Source organism: Lithobates pipiens, unplaced genomic scaffold (assembly GCF_037356315.1).
Source record: "Lithobates pipiens isolate NorthernLeopardFrog02 unplaced genomic scaffold, aLitPip1_a1.2 Scaffold_10, whole genome shotgun sequence".
In the NCBI taxonomy this organism is placed as follows: Eukaryota; Metazoa; Chordata; class Amphibia; order Anura; family Ranidae; genus Lithobates; species Lithobates pipiens.
In genome coordinates, this window is record NW_027507686.1 from 46292114 (window position 1) to 46314894 (window position 22781).

The following is a 22781-nucleotide window of genomic DNA, read 5'->3' on the forward strand; positions in this document are numbered from 1 at the left end:
AACTAAGCGTTCTCGAAGTTTAGAGGTGAATGGGAGAAATGAGATGGATCTTAAGTTGTTCAGGTTGGTGGGGTCCAGTGAGGGCTTTTATAGTACAGCAGTGATCTGTGCATGTTTTAGAGGGAAAGGGACATCAGGACAGTAATAGAGGGGAAATCTTCAAAGAATGACACTAGTTCTGGTGACCTTGATGACAGCCCAAGAATCTCTCACTTTGGAGGGATTTTCTCTCACTTCCTGTTTTGACTATGGGACAGGAAGTGAAGGGAAGTCTCCCCTATGGGACACAGATGGTGAAAAATACCCACCAGGGATTATAATCCTACCTTACTCTATCCAAAATGAAAAAATAAAATAAAAAATTTTGCCTTTAGTTACACTCATGCCCTGTACACACGACCGGACTTTTTGATAGCAAAGGTCCAACGGAAAGAATCCGGCGGACAATTCGATTGTGTGTGGGCTCCATCGGACCTTTGCTGTTAAAAAATCTGACGGACTTTAGAAATAGAACATGTTTCAAATTTTTTTCGCCAGAACTCCGCCGGACCCAGTTCCTACCGAGAAATCCGCTTGTGTGTATGCTAGTCCGATGGACAAAAACCGACGCTAGGGCAGCTATTGGCTACTGGCTATGAACTTCCTTATTCTAGTCCAGTCATACGTCATCACATTCAAATCTGTCGGACTTTGGTGTGATTGTATGTGGCCAAGTCCGTTCATTCGGAAAGCCCGTCGAAAGTCCGTCGGAAAGACCGTCGGACCTAGTCCCTCCAAAAGTCTGGTCGTGTGTAAGCGGCATAAGTCTTTTTAAGTTAAGATTTTTATTTAAGTGACAAACTATGGCAGTGTCTACTTATGTAACCAAAATACCAGTCTATCCAATCAGCGCTGTCATGGTGTATTAGGCAATAAATAGGTGACTAGTAAAATTTCCCTTAGACGCAGGGAACAGGGCATAATTCTTGTGAGCTGCCTGAAAGGACAGGGTGCCTGCTGTGTACATAAATTCCTGAACGGGGATTCTGGTGAAACTTGGCTGATGGGTTCATATACAGTACTATTCACACTATTTAAATGCATAAGCATCTGTTTGTTAGCACATACGGTTTAATAAACTTTTCAAAGAGTTCTCTTCTGTTTTACACAATTGACCTGGAGCAGGTTGGTTCACCCACTGTCGATATTGATTTATAAGAACACTAGATGAAGAACAAAATGGCCATGAGTAGTTATTTCAATCTGAGCAGACAGCTCTCCCTTTATGTATCCTATACTTAGGGTAATGTATGTGCTCAATTTCCATTCAGTGCAACAACAAAAAACGGTACTTATACAGTGCCATTAATTTATGCAGCACTTTACATATAAATGTACATTCACACCAGTCGTTGCCATCAAGGAGCTTACAGTCTAAGGTCCTTAACTCACATTCATACATACATATATTAGGGTCAATTTAAACAAGATACAATTAATCTACCAGCATGATTTTGGAGTGTGGGAGGAAACCGGAGTACCCAGGGGAAACCCGCACAGGGAGAACTTGCAAACTCCAGGCAGGTAGTGTTGGGATTCAAACCAATGACCCTAGTGCTGCTGGGTGGTAGTGCTAACCGGTAAGTAAGAGTGATTTTATGCTCCCCTAAGCGGTTAACCCTTGCAGTGCAGGCACAGCCTGACTGCAAGGTAGAATTTTTAGATTTCCCATAGTTGGGCTTTAAAATAAATTGGAACAAGAAGTTATGCTCATTCAGCATACTGTAGTTTTTTTTTTTTTAAGTTTCAAGTTCATTTAAAGCATACGATGCAACTGCTAAATGTCCCATTACTGGGATTAGTCAGCATAATAAACTACCATCATGATTGTCACTCACTCCGATCACTAATTCAACCACTGTAAAAGGTGACTAGTGTTCCATTTTAGTACATTTAAGAAGCTTGAAAATGCAAGGATTAAAACAACTTTGCAGACAGCACATTGCTCAGAACACTGGTTAGACACACACAGACTGCTCAGAACTGTATACAAGAAAGCTGCATTCACACCTGAGTGGTGCATTTTTTGGGGTGTTTTTTCAGGCGTTTGTATGCATGTTTTTGTACAGTGTTTTTAACTTTTTTTGAGCTTTGGTGATTTTTTTTATTAGCCAGTAGAAGAAAAATATCATAATGTGATGCTATGCTTTTCAGCCTTTTCATCCACTTTTATTTATTTTATGTATTATATTTTATTTATTTATTAATTTTGTTAGGTTAGGGTTAGGGGGTAATATTAGTGTTAGGGTTTGAGGTTAGGATTGGGGTTAATATTGGGGTTAGGGTGAATGATTAATATTAGGGTTAGGGATTAGGGTTATTTTATTTAATATTATTAAATGAGTATTTGTTTTTATTATTCTTTATTTTTTAAAATAAACAAATATGTATGTATAATTATTTATTACGTTTTTATTATTATTATTTTTGCATTTGAGCAGAAAAGCACTCAAAAATGTGCAACAAAATGAGCTAAACTGCTCAAAACTGTTCAAATCAAGCATTTCCATGCATTTCTATGTAACAAAACATGCTTAAAGGGGTTGTAAAGGTTCGTTTTTTATTTTCTAAATAGGTTCCTCAAAGCTAGTGCATTGTTGGTTCACTTACCTTTTCCTTCGATTTCCCTTATAAATGTTTTTTTTCTTTGTTTTCTTTGTCTGAATTTCTCACTTCCTGTTCCTCCTCAGTAAGCTGTTCTGGCTGACTAACCACCAGCTGGGATGATGGTGAGAAGTTTACCGAGGAGAAACAGGAAGTGAGATATTCAGACAAAGAAAAAAAAACATTTAGAAGGGAAATCGAAGGAAAAGGTAAGTGAACCAACAATGCACTAGCTTAGAGGAACCTATGTAGAAAATAAAAAACGAACCTTTACAACCCCTTTAAAAAAATGCACCAATCTGTCCTGTTCAAGTTACAAAAAATCTCCAGAAATGTTTTGAGCTTCAGGCATTCTTGTAATTTGTAGAGGAGATGTGAACCATCTCCAAAGAGAACTTTTTTTTTCTTTTCCTCCAGGGTTTTGGAGTTTCAAGCTACAAAACAAGGAGGTGTGAATGAGCCTAAATGTCTTAATTCACCCTCTTAAGTAACTTCCTTCAACTCTTTCCAACATAACCATTATGGTGGGGGTGGAGGTACACCAGACACACCCAATTACTTTTAACAAGTCAACAGCTATCTTCAACTCTCTGGCCTTCAGGAGTGGCCTGAACATTCATGTACCAGACTGCTTTAAGCCTATTGGAGATGCCATATTAGTTATCTTCTCCAGCCATGAGTAGTTCTCCTTACCCAGACTCTTATGCCTTTTGGATGTGTTCTCTGACCCCAGCTCAGTGGTTCCCTCTCCATAGTTGTGCACAGCAGGCTTTGAGCCAAATGTGACAACCTACTACCTGGTGTTTGTTGTCTCCATATGAGATCGTCATATCAAACCGTTGCTAGTGCTGCCAGTGCAAACTATATTTCTCTACATAGATTTCTATAAAGCCATGCCAATGACAGATAACTTAGTGTTTTTCGAGATTCCAACTCAGCCAGCAAGTTTTCTTGAGGACATTTTTTACGGCTTTGGTTCCATAGCAAAATATAAAAAAAGTGGAGTCAGAGACAGCTGGTGTTTAATTATTCTGTCTGACTCAATTACAAAACATCAACTAGTTATTTTGATTTGTGTTTAAGCCATGCCATGGGTATACTTAAGAACATAATAGCCTGCCAAAACCCATCCCAGCTCTGTTTACATTTATCTTTTAAACATGTGAGGATGCTCATGGCAAGATACCAAGGTTATCATCACGGCATTACTGTCTGTGTCTATTCCACAAGTACGAGGTCACTGGGCTGCAGAGGAAAAGAACGGCAAAGCTTGCCTGCAAATCAGAGCGATGAGCCTTGGAGGCACGATAACGTTTCAAAGAGGTTATACTCCTTTGTCAGACACTGTTACCTGTTTTATACTGTACATGTAATCTGTGCCACCTCCAGATATCAACCCCTTAGCCCTTGTACACATGGTCGGACATTCCGACAACCAGATCCGTCGGATTTTGTCCGAAACTGTTGCATACACACTGTCGGACAAAGTTGTCGGAAAATCCGATCGTTCAGAACGTGATGACGTTATTTTGTTACGACGGGACTACGTTCAGGCTAGTAGCCAATAGCTTTGGTCTAGGAATTTGATCTGAGCATGCGTGGCACTTTGTCCGATCGGAATTCTCTACACATGATCGGACAAGGTCCGATCGGATCATGTTGTCGGAAAGCTTTATAGCCAAGCTGCAAAACTTGGTCTGTCAGATATTTCGACGGAAACAGTCCGATGGAGCCCACACACGGTCGGATTATCCGACAACACGGTCCAATTGGACATTTTCCGTTGGAATGTCCAACTGTGTGTACAAGGGCTTAGAATGGGAAACAAATTTGCATCATTGTGTGAAGTTCAGAAATGTGTGCTGGAACGGTGTTCAGAGTTAGATACCTTGCCTAAAAGTGTGGTAGGGTCTGCAGCTTCCCCTTTTCTATTTACTTGGACACAGAGCAGCACTCATTTTTTGTGAGTTTTTTCTGTGCTTACCATGACATCTGAAGGACCTAAACCCAGTAACATGATCCCACCCATTATCCATAAACTCTCCCTTCCAAATCCCCTACAAACGACGTGACATGATTTGGAGGAAATGGCCTTAATGGTGCAAATGATGCAAATACAGGGGTTATCTCCTAAACTGTGCAGGGTAGCTACAGTTAAGCCTCATTTTAGGCTTACCTGTAGCAAAAAGTGGTCTGTAAGCCCTTGTACACAGAGATTCCGACGGAATGTGTCCGTTCGGACCGTTTTGTCGGATATTCCGACTGTGTGTGGTCTACATCGGACTGTTTCCGTCTGAGTATCCGACGGACCAAGTTTTCCAACTTGTTGGTAAAATTTTCAGACAAAATGCTCCGATCGGACATACTCCAATCATGTGTAGGGAATTCCCATCGGACAAAGTGCCACGCATGCTCAGATCAAATTCCTACACCAAACCTATTGGCTACTAGCGTGAACGTAGTCCCGTCGTAATGAAATAATGTCACCACGTCAGATTTTCCGACAACTTTGTCCGACCGTGTGTATGCAACAGTTTTGGACAAAATCCGTCGGACAAAATCAGACGGATTTGGTTGTCGGAATCTCCGACCGTGTGTACAAGGGCTTAAGGTTTACAACCACTTTAAATGCTCATTTAGGGGAATGAGGAAGGATTAAGTACAAATACTTAACTTATTCCTCTCTTTTGAGTAGGCCCTTACTGTCCTCATACAAAGCAGAGCTGCCTAATCTCCTGATTGTACATAATGACAATAGAAAACTGCAACTGACCATGCAGTGAAGTGACTTTGGAGACCAATCACAACTACGCCATTCATTCTCAGAGATCTGTGAATAAAACTGTTTATTTCTATCAGTGCGGCAGATGGATTTGTAGTTCTCAATGGACTATGATGGTGCTGATCAGCCCCCTTCTCGTCTATTGCCACTTCATGCAGCTCAGTAAATGATAGCCTGTACAGAGGTACTGTATGGACAGAGAGCTGTCAGCAGTGTCTTCAGGAGCCTGACATTGCACCCACGATTCACTGATCATGGGTACAATGCTTTGTAAAAGATAATAAATGCACTTTTTTTTTTTTACTTGCAAAAATGTGCATTTATTATTATTTATTTTCTTAAAGGTAAACTTAACATTTAAATGCAGCCCCAGGTTTTAAAATTATTAGGGCCAGTGAGCTAGCATTATAGCCAGACAACTGGGGTAAACAATGGCAGCCCCCATATTCCTCACAGTACAGGTTTTTTTTTTTTTATTCCATTCAACATGTTTTCTTTTAGTTGCAGTTTATGTTGTAGAGTTTCTAGCTCTTTTGGCTCTAGCTATTTTTTTCATTTACTTCCTATCCTGGTGACTACACAGCCAGGGGAAATCTCTCTAAAGGACTTAAAGGCACTCAACAGCAATAAAACATTTTTATTAGAATGAAGTATAGCTAAAACACTTTACATTTTTCCATGTGTCCCTTTTATTAGGTTTTTTCTCACTTCTAAGCAACGTCTGGAGAAAATTTCTCGAATGGGGCCATGGAAAGCAATGGAAACCTGAAGGATGTTTTACCGTTCCACTGGCTATCCAAATAGAAAATGTTTTGGCTGGAGTTATACTTTAAATACACAATCTAATATTCTGGCTTCTCTAGTTACCTGCATTGTTTTCAAATGTAACTTTATTCTCTTGGAAAATAAATGAAAGTAATTTTGCAGCTCAGTTTCCTACCTTATTCATGCTCCACTCATATCAAACTCCACTCCCTCAGTCACCCAAAAAGCTTAGTTATGGGGCACACATGGCAGTCTCCATCCCTCCATTCCTGATTCTGACCTAAGCACTGAACAGTCAATTGGCATACCCAACTTGCATAGAAATTTCAGGGGGCTGAACTAAAAGATCAGAGAAGTGGGGAAGCACAAACAACGTACACAGCACAAGTGATACATTTTATTTAAAAGTAGTGCAGAGTCTTTTTAATCTAAAGTTATTATAGGGAGAATCAGTCCAAATATAACCCCTCCAACATTGATTTGTCTGCCACAGTACCACTGGTACAGAAAACGGCCTGTTGTTGATCTTGCAGGTATTGGTAACTAAACACTAATGACTTTAAAGAACTACAGAACTCGGCATTACTTGTAGTTATCTAGACAACAGAGACCTGTAGCACAATTAAAACAGGCTACAGGTCACTCACCCCTACACCATTTTTTTTTATCTTTATTTTTTAAGAGGTAGCAGTAGAGTGGTGCCACCATGGATTTTTACAGGTTATCAAAATGTGGAAAAAGATAAAGAAATTACATTCACCTGAGTTCAGAAATCCAAGTGTAATAGAGAGCCAAATAAAACATCTTTAGGAGTCCAAAGTCTCTATTGTTTAACTGGTTACATCAAGCAGAGCAAAAGACAGCCAACGCATTCTAGGGGCCACACAATCCCCCTTTATTAGGGCCGATAATATTGATTTGGCCACTTTTAGTGTGAACACCGGCACTGACTTTTGTTTATAACATCCTCTGCCTGCAGGAGTAGTTTTGCTTCCATTCAACATTCTGCCACTAAATCCAGCCCTGATTAAGGGGGGTTGTGCAGCCCCCAAAATGAGTTTTTGCTAGCTTGCCCTGCTTGTTCTAGCCAGTTGAACAAAAAGACTTTGAACTTCCAGGAATTTTTCATATGGCCTATTACATTAGAATTTTTTTGCCAGATTGTTCTGACAAAGGGACCAATGTTCTTTTTACCCGACTGTAAGGCTGGGTTTACAGTAATGTGAATTGTATGCGGGTTTCTACGCATCCAATTTGCAAGACAGGACAGTGTGAATGGCTCTCAATGGAGCCGGTTCACACAGCTCCGGGGCGGGTGCGGTCCGCATTTGGAAAGGATCCTTTGCGTCTTTGGCTCTGAATTAGGTTGCAATTCAGGCAGAAATTTGGAACTGATTGGCACCTGAATCGGTGTAAAGGGACACATAGGATCCCTGCTGTGAGACACTGTGTTTACACAGATAAGCCTGGACATGCCCAGAGACACACTCCCACTTTGTCCGTCTCACATTCGGCCTCAGCAACACCACCCTAAAACACCATCAACTGCAACACCACCTTACACAGGACCTTGTCTGTGTGTAGCCTCTTCCATTTCTGGACCAAACACAGTTACTCTGTTGTTCTACCAATTTCAGACTGCTGGGTACCCTTCCCATTCCATAACTGGTTTTCCCAATGCCACATACACACTAACTTTCCCTATGGCCCTGTAACACTATATACTTTTTTGAGGACTTCTCAAAGAATGTCCCAAATCAATTTTTGGGGTTTTCGAAAGGAACCTTTCTTCAAGCATGTAAGCATAGTTGTATCTTCATAATCAACTCTATCAGCTGTCTTCAACACACTTCTCCTTTACAATAAATGGGGTCAATTGCTAAAAGTGTAGACATGCTCTTTGCAAAGTGATTTTTCATTTATCGTAGTGAACAAGGCAAATTTTTGTGTGTTTTTTTGTTTCCTTAAACATGATTGGGTATTCTTTGCATAGTGAATTTTAATTTAGCTTCATCTCATTCACTAAGTAAGTAAAAATTTGCAAAATGCAAAATGAACATGCTGTACTCCTTTAGCTGAAATGGTAAGCTTGAATAGACTAAACATGGCTGATACTCACAAATAGTCAACTGCTAAGACTTCCTCTTCAACAACTCCCTCTGACTACTGACATCTGCATAGATCTCTGACACATCATCATCGCAGGAATAGCATTGGTGTCATGGAGGTGCTTGCTGCAGAACTCTCTATGCTAGTAGGGGCAAGATGGCAGCATGCATTGGGGGAATAATTGAGTCCTAGGGGACAGACTGTAGTAGGGTTTTTGTTCGCTGTTTATAAGCTGAACATTTATATTTGGCAGAGGTGTATTAAACTTTGGAAAAAGAAAGGGTTGAAAGAGTTTGAGAATACATTACAACAGCCATTCAAGTGATTTTTAATAATTACTGTATCTACAAAGTACAGCAAATAAAGAATAAATCAACAACACTGTAGCTCCTAGCACAAATAAAATGAGCAAAGAAAAAAAAAATCTCTTTATGTTGGGTTTATATTCTACTGGTGTTATTATGATCCCCTGTTTTTTCTGTGACTCTTTTATTACAACATGCATGTATTCCAGCATTACATTAAAAAATCAACACCTCTTGCAACTGAAAAACAGATTATAAGAGGTGCTATTTTTATTTTTTGGCCCACAGTTAAGCTTTTACTGGCAGGAGGTCTGAGACATATTTTATTATATTTTATTTTTTGAACTTTAGATTCACAGATATTAAAGATTCATCTGGGAAACTTGACCTCAACCTGCTTTCTCCATCGAAGAAGGACTATTGGGCCATGTTAGCCTACAACCGTTCCAAGCTGTGCAATGTTCTTTTCTCGAAGGAGCTGAACCGCCGCCTCTCTCCCTATGGGGTGACGTCCAACACGCTACATCCGGGAAATATGATGTATTCCTCTATTCATCGGAGCTGGTGGGGGTACACAATGCTGTTTGCTTTGGTTCGACCCTTTACAAAGTCCATGGTGAGTGAACTTTTTTACATATTTTTTGCGTTTTTGGCTTGAGATCAAAGTGTATTGAAAATCCAGATGTTCATGTTTGTATTAGTCTTTGATACCTGTAAGCCTTGTGTCAGTAGTTTAAATGGCACTCAGACGCCACAATCTCAGGACAATCCTCTAAGTATTCAGCCCAGTTTCAAGTTCCGTTGCAGTAGAGATCTTTATTGTTCTGATAATTTGATGATGTGCAATACATTTTGTCTGCAGAGTGGAGACAAGAGAAATGTGATAGGGTAGAATCATTAAAACAGTTTTTTTTAGGATCTCAGCACATAAAGATAAATTGAAAAACAGTACAGGCTTTGGCTGGGATGTTTTGGACATGTGTTTACCCAAAGAAAGAGATGAGTGGTGAGAAGAGCATGGTGACCTTTGAACTTTTCCAGTTGTAGATTTCAAATGCAAAATTGTCTGTTTATTCTTTTCAAAGCTAGAATTGTAGAAATGGAGCTGTTTAGTGCTTTAAAGAAAGTGAAGTATGATGTTCTTTAAATGTGTTATGGATTATATCAGAATTTTAGTTACTTTTAGAAAAAATTGCCTATTTTACATAACCATGTTCCAGTACCTGCATGTTCAGGCAAGAGTTACTCTATAATGTTTTCATTACTACTGTGGACAACTTTGATGCAGATCCTTCAAAAATGAAGGCTATTGAAATATTGAGAATAATAAGTTACATACTGTGAAGTGAACAAGTTACAATACATTCATGCTTATAGAGTAATCATACTATTTATGTGTTTTTTCGCATTTTTTAAAGAAATCTTTTGGCAGTTGTGTTGTTTTCTAATAACAGCTTAAGTAATATGTCTAAATGGTATTTAATGTTAAAATATACCCACTTATATTTTTGTAGTTTTTCTTAATATTAAAAAGGTTTGATCCTATTCTGGGTCTTTTGCTATGGAGAATCCAGAATTATGGTAACACTGCCCACTTCATGATATTCCATGGGAAGATATAGCATGTGTGTGCGTGCCACAGAGAGGACAGTAGGGACCAGTGGGCCAAAATGAGTAGTAGATCAAAGTCTTTCTCCAGAATGAGCAAAAGGAATTCCATGTTAAGACTTCCCTTTGTAAACCCATTTTACTAAAAGTTATAGGCCATTGCTTCTAAAGCAAATGATTTAGACATAGATTGTTTTCACTTTCATGTTTGTTTTAGGGACTGTACATATAATTATTCTTGAGACGTGTTCTTGCGTCATTTAACTCTGGAACTTAAATATGTTTAAAGCATAATGGGGTATTTCTCCTAACAGCATGCTGTACCTGCTAATTTTTGATAAAAAGTTCTCTAGTTCTTGCCCTTTATTGTTGAGTTGGGTTGGCATGGAACTGCAAAAGGAAATGTGAATTGTGAATTTGGGGGAACTTGTAGATCGCTTTGTTGTTTCTTTCTTGCTTTTTAAGATGCAAACTTAAAGCGGGATTCCGCTGCGTTTTTTTTTTTTTTTTACCTGTGTCACTGGTGGGCGATTCCTACCGTGTCTTAGCAGTCACGATCGGCGTGTTTTTGACCCCGACGTGACGATTTCATTGCAAAGGAAAACGTTTAAAAAAGCAGTCTGGCGGTTTCCATTTTTACTGTGGGCGTCTGAAGCCCACAGGCATTTACTTCCTGTATGCGATGATGCTGAGCTCCCAGCATCCACCGCTCCATCTCGCGCATGCTCATTGATAGCAGTGAGCAGCGCTGTAAAAGTTGTCCCTCGTCACGTGACCGGCGTCCTCCTTCCGAAATCTCACGAGATTTCGGCATTGCTATGTCCCCCATGGATTCTTGGGAAATGGCTAAAAAATTTCCCAGGGACCATTGCGAAGCCGATAACCACGCCTACTCCCACGGGAGGACAGCCCAGAAGTCGGCACAAACATCAGAAATATAAGGTAAATACTGAATAATATTTTATTTCAATGTTCATTACTGCATCTATGTTACCATGCGATTTAGAAAAGAAGAACATGCAATTTTATGTACAAAACCGCTTTAATGAAAAGAATCACGTTTAAAGGGAAGGAAGACCCTTTTAGAGATAACATAAGTGATACTGTATGAGCTTTCATAGTGTGTGTGTGAATTAGGTTGGACCCTTCCTGTTGAATTTGTTGTGATGTAGCTTGTAAACATTAGCTTGATCTGCTGGCATATTCTTAGTAGAATTTCCTATTGGGTATTCCACATGGGGACATTTTAATGAGAAACTCTGAGCTCAACAAACTTTTTACATCAAGTGCAACGTTTTTCTTTTGCATTAAGTTAGTGTTGGATATGTGTTTTCACTCTGCAGCCTGAACAACTTGATGTTATCTTCTTTTAGAGAGGATGTTCCAGAAAGGTGGGTTTAAATAATAGAAGAAATGGCTACACTCCGTAATGAATCAAAATTATTTTATTAGAACGTCTCAAGTGTTGACAAAAACAGAGAGCTGGTAGGCACGTTTCACACACTTCAGGTGCGCTAAGTCAGAAATAACGACATAACCATCCATATATAGCCCCACCTAATAGTATGGCAGGTGACACAGATCATTAATTTGCAGACTTCCTGTTGCATATGATTCACATAAAAACTACAAAAAGGGAGAAACCCATAAACAAAAGACATATATACCTACATACATATATATGTCTATGGGTTTCTCTCTTTTTGTAGTTTTTATGTGAATCATATGCAACAGGAAGTCTGCAAATTAATGATCTGTGTCACCTGCCATACTATTAAGTGGGTTTATATATGGATGGTTACTAAGCCCACCTGAAGAGTGTGAAATGTGTCTACCAGCTCTTTGTTTTTGTCAACACTTGGGACGTTCTAGTAAAAGAATTGTGATTGATTACGGAGTGCAGCCATTTCTTCTATCATTGATTGCATGTGGAGGCGAGCAGCGGCGGGCACCCGTTAGATCATCAGGCTTCCTGTCTCACTTGGAGCAGCGGTTCTTCTTGTTTGGATAAGGTGGGTTTAAAGACTTCCTGTGAGTTTACCAGTTCACTGTGGCTTCTTGGTGTAATGCAGAACATACGACAATAAGACATACTATATAATGACATGAGATCATGTTGACAGTTTTGAGGTTAAAAAAGTATCAAATAAACAACAATACAAAAAAAAAAAAAATCTAATACAGACAGTGCGCCATTTGGCGATTGCTTGTTACAAGGTTGTGCACAAAGGGTAAAGAACAATTTGTCTTGGTAAAATGAAATAAAGACATTGTCAAATATAACGTATGAACATAATAAAATAAAAGTGAGTATACGGTCATTGTATAAGTCACTGATACTAAGTCAACAGATATGGGAAGCGCAGATCCAGGAGGTGGCAAAACTTTCCGACAGCTGGGAGCGATGACCATAACCAAAGCCAGGCTACATTAGGCAGGGGAAAGGCTGGGTCCAGATCCAGGAAGCACGATCACTGTATGACCAGAGTGGAAAATGGCAGAGCCACTGCAGTGGCAGGTGAGACCAGAGATGGATACTGGAGGGGCAGCGAGTACGAGGCTGAGCTGCAGGATGTCCAGACACTACAGTACTTCTCCCCGGCCACATCACACGCTCCGACCGCAGGCAGACATCAGTAAAGCCTGATGGATCAAATGGATTAGAGCAGGAGATGTGATGAGTATCACAGCATGTGCCGGAGCTTGAGCGGTACACGATTACATGTTTTGGGGTTTAACTCCTTCCTCAGATAACTCACTCAAGATCCAGCATAGAACAGGGATTTTATAGTCATGAGGCGGGACAACCAATCGATCCACTACCAATCATCTCATACCTCGATATCATAATGAATATCATGGGAAAACATTTTAAAAATAAAAATAAATATTAATGTTAATTCATTATCGTACAAGGGATTAAAAACAATGTTCATCAAATGAATAGTGAATAAATTAATGCTTTGGCTCAGGGATGTGTAGTCTTCAGGTTTAGAGCAATTTGTCTTCAATCTGAGACATTGGCCCTTTGTTCCTTTTCAAGGCTGGGTGGTGGAAACTCTCAAAATGAAGGTAAGCGCTGCCTGCCACCGGCTTGTAATGGTTCTTAGTATGTATCGTGCCGACATCATGGAACAATTCTAGGTCCAGAAAGGACAGAAAAAGATCTTTAGTACCATCCCAAATCAAAAGCACATCATCAGCATATCAATCATAGTACACAATGTGCTCTGAGAAGGGTTTGTTATGCCAAACAAAAAGTTTGGCATAACATTGTTATATTGGCATAACACGAAGCAAAGCTGGCTCCCATTGCTGTGCCCCTGGTTTAAAGATAAAATGTATCCTGGAAAACAAAATAATTATGCTCTAATAAAAATATTGGTACTGTGCACCAGGAATTCTGCCTGTCATGAGTTCATTGGTGGCTCAGTACATAGGAAGTGACTAAGTGCCCTTATTCCAAATCCATGTGGAATTGAGGTGTACAAGGAGCACACATCAAGGGATGCCCATGGTTATTGATTCTCCCAGCTATACTATATGTAAGATTTCAATAATGTGTCCAGAATTTTTAAATGCTTTTACATGATATTTGTCACGATACCCAGGTATTGGATGATTGGTGGTGGATCGATTGGTTGTCCCACCTCGTGACTATAAAATCCCTGTTCTATAATGGATCTTTAGCATGTTATCTGAGGAAGGGATTAAACCCGGAAACATGTAATCATATACCGCTCAATCTCTGGCACCTGCTGTGATACTCGTCACATCTCCTGCACTGATCCATTTGAACCATTAGGCTTTGCCGATGTCTGCCTGCAGTTGGAGCGTGTGGCATGGCTGGGAAGGAGACCTGTGGTGTCTGGACACCTTGCAGCTTAGCCTCATACCCACTGCCCCTCCAGCATCCATCTCTGGTCTCACCTGCCACTGCAGCGGCTCTGCCATTTTACACTCTGGTCATACAGTGATCATGCTTACTGGATCTGGACCCAGCCTTTCCCGTCCCTGATGTAGCCTGACTTTGATTATGGTTACTGCTCCCAGCTGTTGGAAAGTGTTTTCAGGCTCCCCATTTTTGGTCTGCAGCCTCCTCTGTCCACAGCCCTCATGGAAGTGGGACCGCAATTTCTCCACCACCTTTTGGCTCCATTGCTGGCACTATCACAGTGAGTTTGGCCATTCTGATGATTTTTCCCATTTGTACTGTGTATTGGTTACATGTTTTATCAGCAATAAACTATTTTAAATTTCACATGGATTCCATCTTCAATTGATTTCTTGCCACCTCCTAGATCTGCACTTCCCAATTCTGTTGATTTTGTCTGTTTCTCATTTGGTCATTTGAGTGCGGAAGCAGCGGTCTAGTGTGACTTTTATAATTACTTTGGCTCCTTGGTTTACTTTCTGCGCTTGGCTCACTGTTGGAATTTTTACTGATGGTAAAGTACTTATAATGAACATTTAGAATGAAAAAGGTAATTTAAGGGCGTGGGGATTGGTCATACCAATCGTTCCATTTCTCCCAGGAAGATTTAACCAACTGGTTACCAACAGATAAGGCAAAAGGCAGTTTGTATGTGGCATGAGTGTGGATTAGTTGAATAATTCATTAATGGAAGGTATTTGGGAATCTTTCCAGTGCCTAACCAATGACAGACGAGTTGCAAGTAAAATATGGATGACTGGACCTTTTATTTTAGGTGGCACTTTATCTAAACCCAAGTAAAATAAAGCTGTGTCAGGGGAGAGGGGGATTGTGAGCCTGTCGATCTTGTTGATCAGTCAGAATACTGCTATCCAAAGGGATGGTAGTTTTGGGAAAGTCCACAGTATGTGGTAAAGTGTATCAATATTGCCGCAATCCCTCCAACATAAGGGTGATGACTGCAGCGAGAATTTGGATCTCCTATAGGAAGTCATATACCATCTTAATAATAATTTCTGTGAGTTCCCACATATTAATGCTTTTAGTGGAAAAGTAGGTTGATCTGAGTGCAGCTTGCCACTGTTCAGATGAATATACCGATCCTAGTTCGTGTTCCCAGGGGTGATAGATGACAACTTACTAAATTTACACTTGTTATTAAGCGTGTTGTACATTGAGGTGATGCCCTATAACTTTGGTATTAGGTGAAGTAAGAAATTGAACGATTCTCCAGGGCAAAATTGGTTGAGTGAGTTGAGCATAAAAAGTGAGATATGTAGGTATGTGAAATATTCAGAGGGTATGCCATATTCTATTTGTAATGCTCTAAAGGTTCATCCAGCAGTCTGATCATTTTATCTATTGAGGTTGTCGAATTTCTAAATCAATGGTGGCACCATCGAATTACAAAACGTGTGAAATCCTTCCATTCTACCCATGTATGTTCTGCTGCATAAGCACAGTGAGCATTTATGTGTTGACAATTTGAGCAACTGAAATACAAAAAAAAGATATTTCCTATTCACTAGAGTCCTTGTTTGTAACTTTTTGTTGAACACTTGTCAATACTGTCGCAACTTTCTCCAGGTTGGTTCAAATGGGCAATTCAAAGGGTATTAAATACATTTTCTTATTTGTGTATTTCCGTGAACAGAGGATAGATTTATTTTTGATATTGTCAATTCAAAATGTAAAAGATTGGTATTTGAAATGTGACATTTTTTGTTTTAGATAGAATTAGGAGTTAGCAACACTGTCCCTTTTTTTTCTCTTTCTATTAGTGCTAAAAACCATTGTTCAAGGACCTAAAATAAGGGGAAATCCAAATTTTGAGTTGTTGCAGAAACAGGAACACACGTGTATTTTAATGGGTCCCTCGGTTGCAGTAACAACAGTCTAAATCAGTGATGGTGAACCTTGGCACCCCAGATATTTTGGAACTACATTTCTTATGATGCTCAACTACACTGCAGAGTGCATGAGCATTATGGGAAATGTAGTTCTAAAACATCTGGGGTGCCAAGTTTCACCATCACTGGTCTTAGCCCTTGTACACACGGTCAGACATTCCGACAACAAAATCCGTCGGATTTTGTCCGAAACTTGTGTTGCATACACACGGTCGGACAAAGTTGTCGGAAAATACGATCGTACGTAACATGATGACGTTATTTCGTTAGGACGGGACTACGTTCAGGCTAGTAGCCAATAGCTTTGGTCTAGGAATTTGATCTGAGCATGCGTGGCACTTTGTCCGATCGGAATTCTCTACACACAATCGGACAAAGTCCGATCGGATCATGTTGTCGGAAAGTTTTTAGCCCAGCTCTAAAACTTTGTCCGTCAGATATTCAGACGAAAACAGTCCACACACAGTCGGATTAGACAACACGGTCCGATCGGACATTTTCCGTCGGAATGTCCGACCGTGTGTACAAGGGCTAAGAGATTATTTTTTTGGAGAGATTTGGCAGTGAAAGGTAGTGTGAGAATTACAAGGGGGTAGTGTGAAGTTTAGTGTTAAGAAAGGTGGATCGAAAGACTTCCTATAAGTTTACCATTTCACTGTGGCCTCTTGGTGTAATGCAGAACATACATAATACATAATACATAATACACATGTATGTACATAAATAAAGCATATTGTATAATAACATGAGACCATATTGACTGTTTTTTTAAACTCTATTTATAATTTTGATGTCATGCATTCAATATAGTACACAAAAAAACATGTAAACTAAGCACTTTGAGCATTTTATGTGTTTCAACAACTAGAGAAACTGCAATACACTTTGTGCATTTTATGTGTTTCAAGTAGAGCAACTGCAATACAAAAAAAAAAAAATTCCTATTCACTAGATTCCATGTTTGAAACTTTTTGTTAACTAAGAACACTTGTCGTTACTGTCATCACCACCTCCAGGTTGGTTCAGAAGGGCAATTCAAAGGGTGTACTCAAAGCTCACCAAACATTTTAGACTATTCCTTGTGGGCATCTTGGAAACATAGCTAATCTCTACTAAACTGTCAAACTTCAATATCCAATAGGTTCACAGACATTTTGCTGAAACCATCCATTAGCTGATGCATAATCCTCTTTGATGTCCTCAGAGCAGTCATCTGAAATAGTTGGGAGTATTAGAGCCCACGTCCTATTATCACACACTCACTGCAGCCTCTAATAGAACCAAATATTGTTTTTGGCAGCACTGGGAGTTGAAAGAATATCAAGTGTTAGGGGGCAGCAAGCGCTTAGCAGATGTTACAACAAGCTAAAATTAATAAAGAGGGGGGAAAAAAAAACCTCTCTTTCTAACATTTGAAAGTGGGTCAGGTTTGTTGAAGTTCTGAGACTATTGGGTTACGTTTCCTGTTTCGGTGCAAAGCCAGCCATTGTGCAAGAACTTTAACAGATGTGCTGTTCCCCTTTTTTAATAGATGGGAATAAAAACCCTGGTTCTGTTGCAGAGTTATAAATTACAGTGAGAAAGCTCAAGCTGTCACTGTGTTAACCTTAACTCGCCAGAGCAGCGTGATTCTGCCCTCGAATAACCTGATGCCGAAAGATTTATAACTCAAAAAATGTAACAGATTCCAGAAAGGATGGAGATGTGTTGACTCCACTGTCAGAGAGAGATGAACATTTCAGACTCTGTGCAGAGAAAACATTTTTCTAAGATACATTCCAATTCCATCGGGAGCGATCCCACAAAATGGCACAGTGTTTGTGTTATACAAGCAAACCAACATGACATGACTGCAAATTCAAAGAAATTATGGCAGGTTTTGGTTCTGTGCTTGTCTTTTTTTTTTTTTTTGCTTTTGTTAAAAGAATCATCTAATTTTTGTACTTATGTGAATAGCGGAGAGATTTATTCTTGCTGTCATCAATTCTAAATTTAAAAGATTAGTATTTGAAGTGTGACATTTTTTCTTTTGGAGAATAGGGGAGGAGTGGAGAAGGGGTCCATTCTTTTCCTTTCTATAAGTGCTAAAATCCATTGTTCAAGGACTTAAAGTAGTAGTGTGAAGTTTAGTGTTAAGGGAACAGTGTAAGGGTTAGTGTAAAGCCCCATACACACTATCAGTTTTTCTTCTGAGTTTTTCCTTCAGATTTACCAAAACCATATAATATGAGGTCAAACCTCAGGCGTTTCAATGTGTATGTAATCAGGCAGGCCCTTGCACTACATGGTTTTGATAAACCTGAAGGAAAAAATCAGCAGAAAATCTGATAGTGTGTATGGGGCATTCGGGTTACATGAAGGGGTAGTGTTAAGGTTACATGGGTGGGGTAGTTTTACATGGCTTCCTATGCAGGGACAAACAGGCACTGAAGATTACCATGACACTATCCCTGCAGATGATTTAGGTGAAGGGAAGGACAGTTCCTTTTTGAAAAAAGCCGCTATGTAAGACCTCAACTAATGGAAGCCTTAAGCATAACATAATTCTCCTGTGTTTGGAACTATGTCTGGTCCTCTCCTATGTGAACTAATTAGGACCTGATTACATATAGGCGATTGTCTGTCCCTCTCATTCTAAACTTCCGTTAATACGTAATCGGCAGTATTTGGGAAGTATAAATAAGATCTTTCATCTCTGAGGTGTCCTGCTGGGCCCCCCTGTTGCTTTGGTGCCCATGCGGGGGGTGGGGGGGCGTGTATGCTGTATGCAGTGTTTCTGAAGAGATTACTGTACTATACTCATGCATCCTGATGAAGCTTAACTTTGGAGAAACACGTTGACACATGAGGATCTCTTTTTCACTGGACTTAGCAAGAGTACTGTAATCGTTTCATGTACAGTTGATCCATTAAGCACCATAGTTGCTTTTATGAAATTCTCTGTTTTTAAAGACTATGTATAATACAAATTAGAATTTTATGGACTCCTTGTCTGGCCTATATAGTCTGACTTTTTCTCTAGTTTTGGTTGTCTGAGGGTTGGAGATTACATAGAGAAATAATGTGACAGTTTGAATGAGAGCTAAAGAAATGGTTAATATAAGGGGTTCTGTTTACAGGGAGGGGTAAGGTAAGGGTTACATGGAGAGTTTATGTGACAGGGTTACAGAGAAGGTTAAAGTCTTTTTCAAAAAATACCAGTTCTCATCGCATGATGCTGAAAGCTACAGAGCAGCAATATACCATTATTTGAGATAAATCGCAGTAAAAACTTCTATTTCCCTGACAAGTCATGTCCAGTTGGAAAGAAAAAATAGGCGCCAGAAGAAATCTTTCAATAATTTTACTATATAAATAGATGGTTATAGCAGTACTAGTTTATTTGGTTCTTAACAGAGGATTTGGCAGAGTGCTATCTATCTCTGTTTTTACTATACAAGATTTTATGTACGAGTTTTTGCCAAAGTTCTTAATATCAGAGGCGCAGGCGGTAGGTGTGTTTTTGTCTGTAAATGTGTTGATAACGATTCTAAAAAGTTTTATTTTTATCTAAGTTTGTCAATCTTCAACTGCATGCTTACCCACACAAAGGCAAATATAGTAAATCACACGGACTGAAAATTAAATCATTTAGAAGAAAAAGTATTGTTAGTAATTGTGGAGATATAGGGATTTTGTCTCGTATTACTGAATTTAGAATTTGTGAACAGTATTTTAAAGCTTTCTTTTTTGCCAAATAGGGTTTAAGACTAACGCAAAGGTGTTTTGAAAACAGTTCTCTTCTGTGGATAACCTTTTCATGTTAATGAGGTTCTCCATGATGCCTAAAGTTTGGTTTGCCATATACAGTTTAAGTACCAGCTAATCAACTGATTCAAGCATCACTTTCATTGATAGAGCCATATAGGAATTAACTACAGAGAAATGATGTGCACTTCTGATCATCTGCAGTGGTTGTGATTATACTCAGAAGTGTATACTGCAAACCCTCTGCAAATCATTGAATCACTGCCAATCCGTCACATTTCTCAGGTCAGGGAACATGTTCTTCATAGATCAAGTAGAAGCACATAGATCGGGTAGATTTGATGTTCTTGGTGCAAGTTCCAACCACGTGCATGTTACCTTACCTTGTTTGAAAATTGCCACCTCCAGGTGGGCTTTAAATATTGAAGCACCCTTTATGATTTGATTCAAGAGCTCTGTCTTGACCTGCTGAGGTTAGGTAGACTGGCTGCAGCCATTCGCTATTATAAACCATTCATTACCTTCAGCATTTAAGGTGCAGGATCTAATATAGCAAGCAGTCCATACAAGAACAGCTAATGCTATATAATGCCAATGAAGCTACATGCATTGTGTTTTTTTTTACCAGAATAGGTAATCAGCTAAATGATCAGACAGATAGTAACCGTAACTTTCAGTTTACTAAACAAGTGGAAAGTTAGAAATAGTAATGTACAATGGGTTAAGGATGGCAAGAAACATGCATGCACTAAAGAATAAAGAAAGCTGCACAAATATGGACTCTTTGCAGCAATGTCTTTGTGACCAATCACGATAACATAGGGCTGCATAGCATAGTCTATGTAAGACAATAGAACAACAGAGACCAAGGTACAGGGCACCCATTTAGCATCTCAGTCTTTAGTCCCCGTTTACAATTCATGTCTACTTTTTTGCCCTCACCACCCCCTCCAGGAGGCATGTATAATCACTACAACCTAATGGCGGAGTTCCTGCCTCCATAGCTCTAATTGTATCCAGGTAATTCTGAATACTTCCGTCTGAAGCTTATTGGCAGCTGTCAATAGGTTTGATGGCTTGTCCAGGCTCATCTTTTTCTTAGAAAAGTATTGTTAGAACAACAGCTCTTTGAGATTAGTGACTTGTGGGCTGGTGTTGAAGAAACATCTGATTTTCTGGCCATGGAAACATCCACACACAACGTGAGAGTCAACCACCACATCTTTGGTTATAGGACAGGGAGCTTGACTCCTGGCAGTGGCACATTCTAGTTTACCAGCTTGCTCTGTGTACAGTTGGAGCAGTCTCTCACACAATGGGCCAACTCCTGATAGCTCCAGCACAGGAATGGTGACCTTGCCCACCTTGGACTCCTCCAAATCGGTGTTTACCTTTTTCACCCTGTTAAGAGTCCTTGTCTTTTGCTGAGAAGTGCAGAATTACCATATTGCTTCTCCATCTAGGGTGTTAATTGCCAGTTCTGCCTGCTGCGTGGGCAAGATTCAATATTATCAGATCAGGTCCTGCAATCTCCTAGCTTAATCGCATAAGTCCTAACCTGGCTCTGTGTGCTTGGTTAATTGTTGCAGCAGGAATCCTGCTAGGAATAAGGAGGCTATTGTTGTAGGGGTAGTACTCCCTGTGCATGTCTAGGAACCAAGGAATCTGTACTCCCTAGGCATGTCCAGGAACCAAGGAATTTATACTCCATGGACATGTCCAGGAACCAAGGAATTTAAACTCTCTGGGCATGTCCAAGGAGTTTTGAGAAATAGAGCGAAAGGGGCCTGCACCTGCATGGTATGGTGAGTAAATAGGCCATCCACTACAGTTATTAAAAGCTTAGGCGGAAAACCTTTCCAAATATTAGTGATTTAATAAAAGGAACTGCAATACTGTAAAGTAGATATATTTTGAATATAAACCAGCAATATGTGCACTATTTTTGTAGACTTCAGGGGACATTACATTTTGATAAATTACATTTTGAAAAAAAAAGTTGACAATTTTTTCAAATAACAAAACACACTCCAAAATGTACCTGTTTATTGTGTATAAATATAATTGGGTTAATTTACAAAAACTGAAGAGTGCAAAATCTGATGCTGCTGTGCATAGAAAGCAATCAGCTTCCAAGTTTTTTTTTTTTTTTTTTTTGTCAAAGCTTAATAGAACAAGCTGAAGTTAGAAGATGATTGGCTGCCATGCACGGCTGCACCATATTTTGCACTCTCTAATTTTAGTAAATCAACGCCAATTTCTCACTTAGAAACATTTTTGTACACTTAACCCTTTCATGTCATTGAAACCTTTGAGGCCCAATAGTGCAAATTTGACTAGTATTGGTTGAAACAAACTCTCTAATCACTCTGAATATGAAAATTATTTTCATGCTGTTTTTTCAGAACATATGAGGACTCATGAACACTGGTTGTTATGCCCCAGTGCATGAGTTCCAGATATTTTGGTGCAAACAGAAGGCACAGACCCGCCACTCAATGCACTGTCCAGGCCCATTAAGCTACAGCAGCTTTCAGCCTCCCATAGAGTTTTAAAGGTTGCCAGCAGCAGGGGTGCAACTGTGTTATCCGCTCTCACCAAAACATTTCTCATGCATCAGGGCTAAACACTCAGTGTGCTTGAGGCCTCAGGTTTTTATAAGGTAGGCTAATTTAATAAATAAAGTGCATATATTTTTGTTATACGTTCATCCAATAAGCTAAGGTGTTTAAACATGAACTGTTAGCTTGTGTAATACTTGATATTTGTAACAACTGATCCTATTGCAAATAATTCTCTAAAACAGTGGTCATTAGCCCTGTCCTCAGGGCCCACTGACAGGCCAGGTTTGCAAGATAACTGAAATACATCACATGTGATAACATTTGCTGCTCAGTGATTGCAGAATTCTAGTTTGCATCACCCCAAGGTAATTCATAAAACCTGGCCTGTTAGTTGGCCCTGAGGACAGGGTCGAT

At 39.6% G+C, this 22781-nt stretch overlaps 1 protein-coding gene across 1 annotated transcript in view; it reads left to right on the plus strand.

The window, feature by feature from the left end:
* WWOX (WW domain containing oxidoreductase) overlaps positions 1–22781 on the plus strand; it is a 1357802-nt gene that overhangs the window by 340235 nt on the left and 994786 nt on the right. The window contains exon 9 of the mRNA XM_077454509.1: positions 8956–9220. Coding sequence (XP_077310635.1) covers positions 8956–9220 — 265 coding nt within the window. The remainder of the gene's footprint in view (positions 1–8955; positions 9221–22781) is intronic.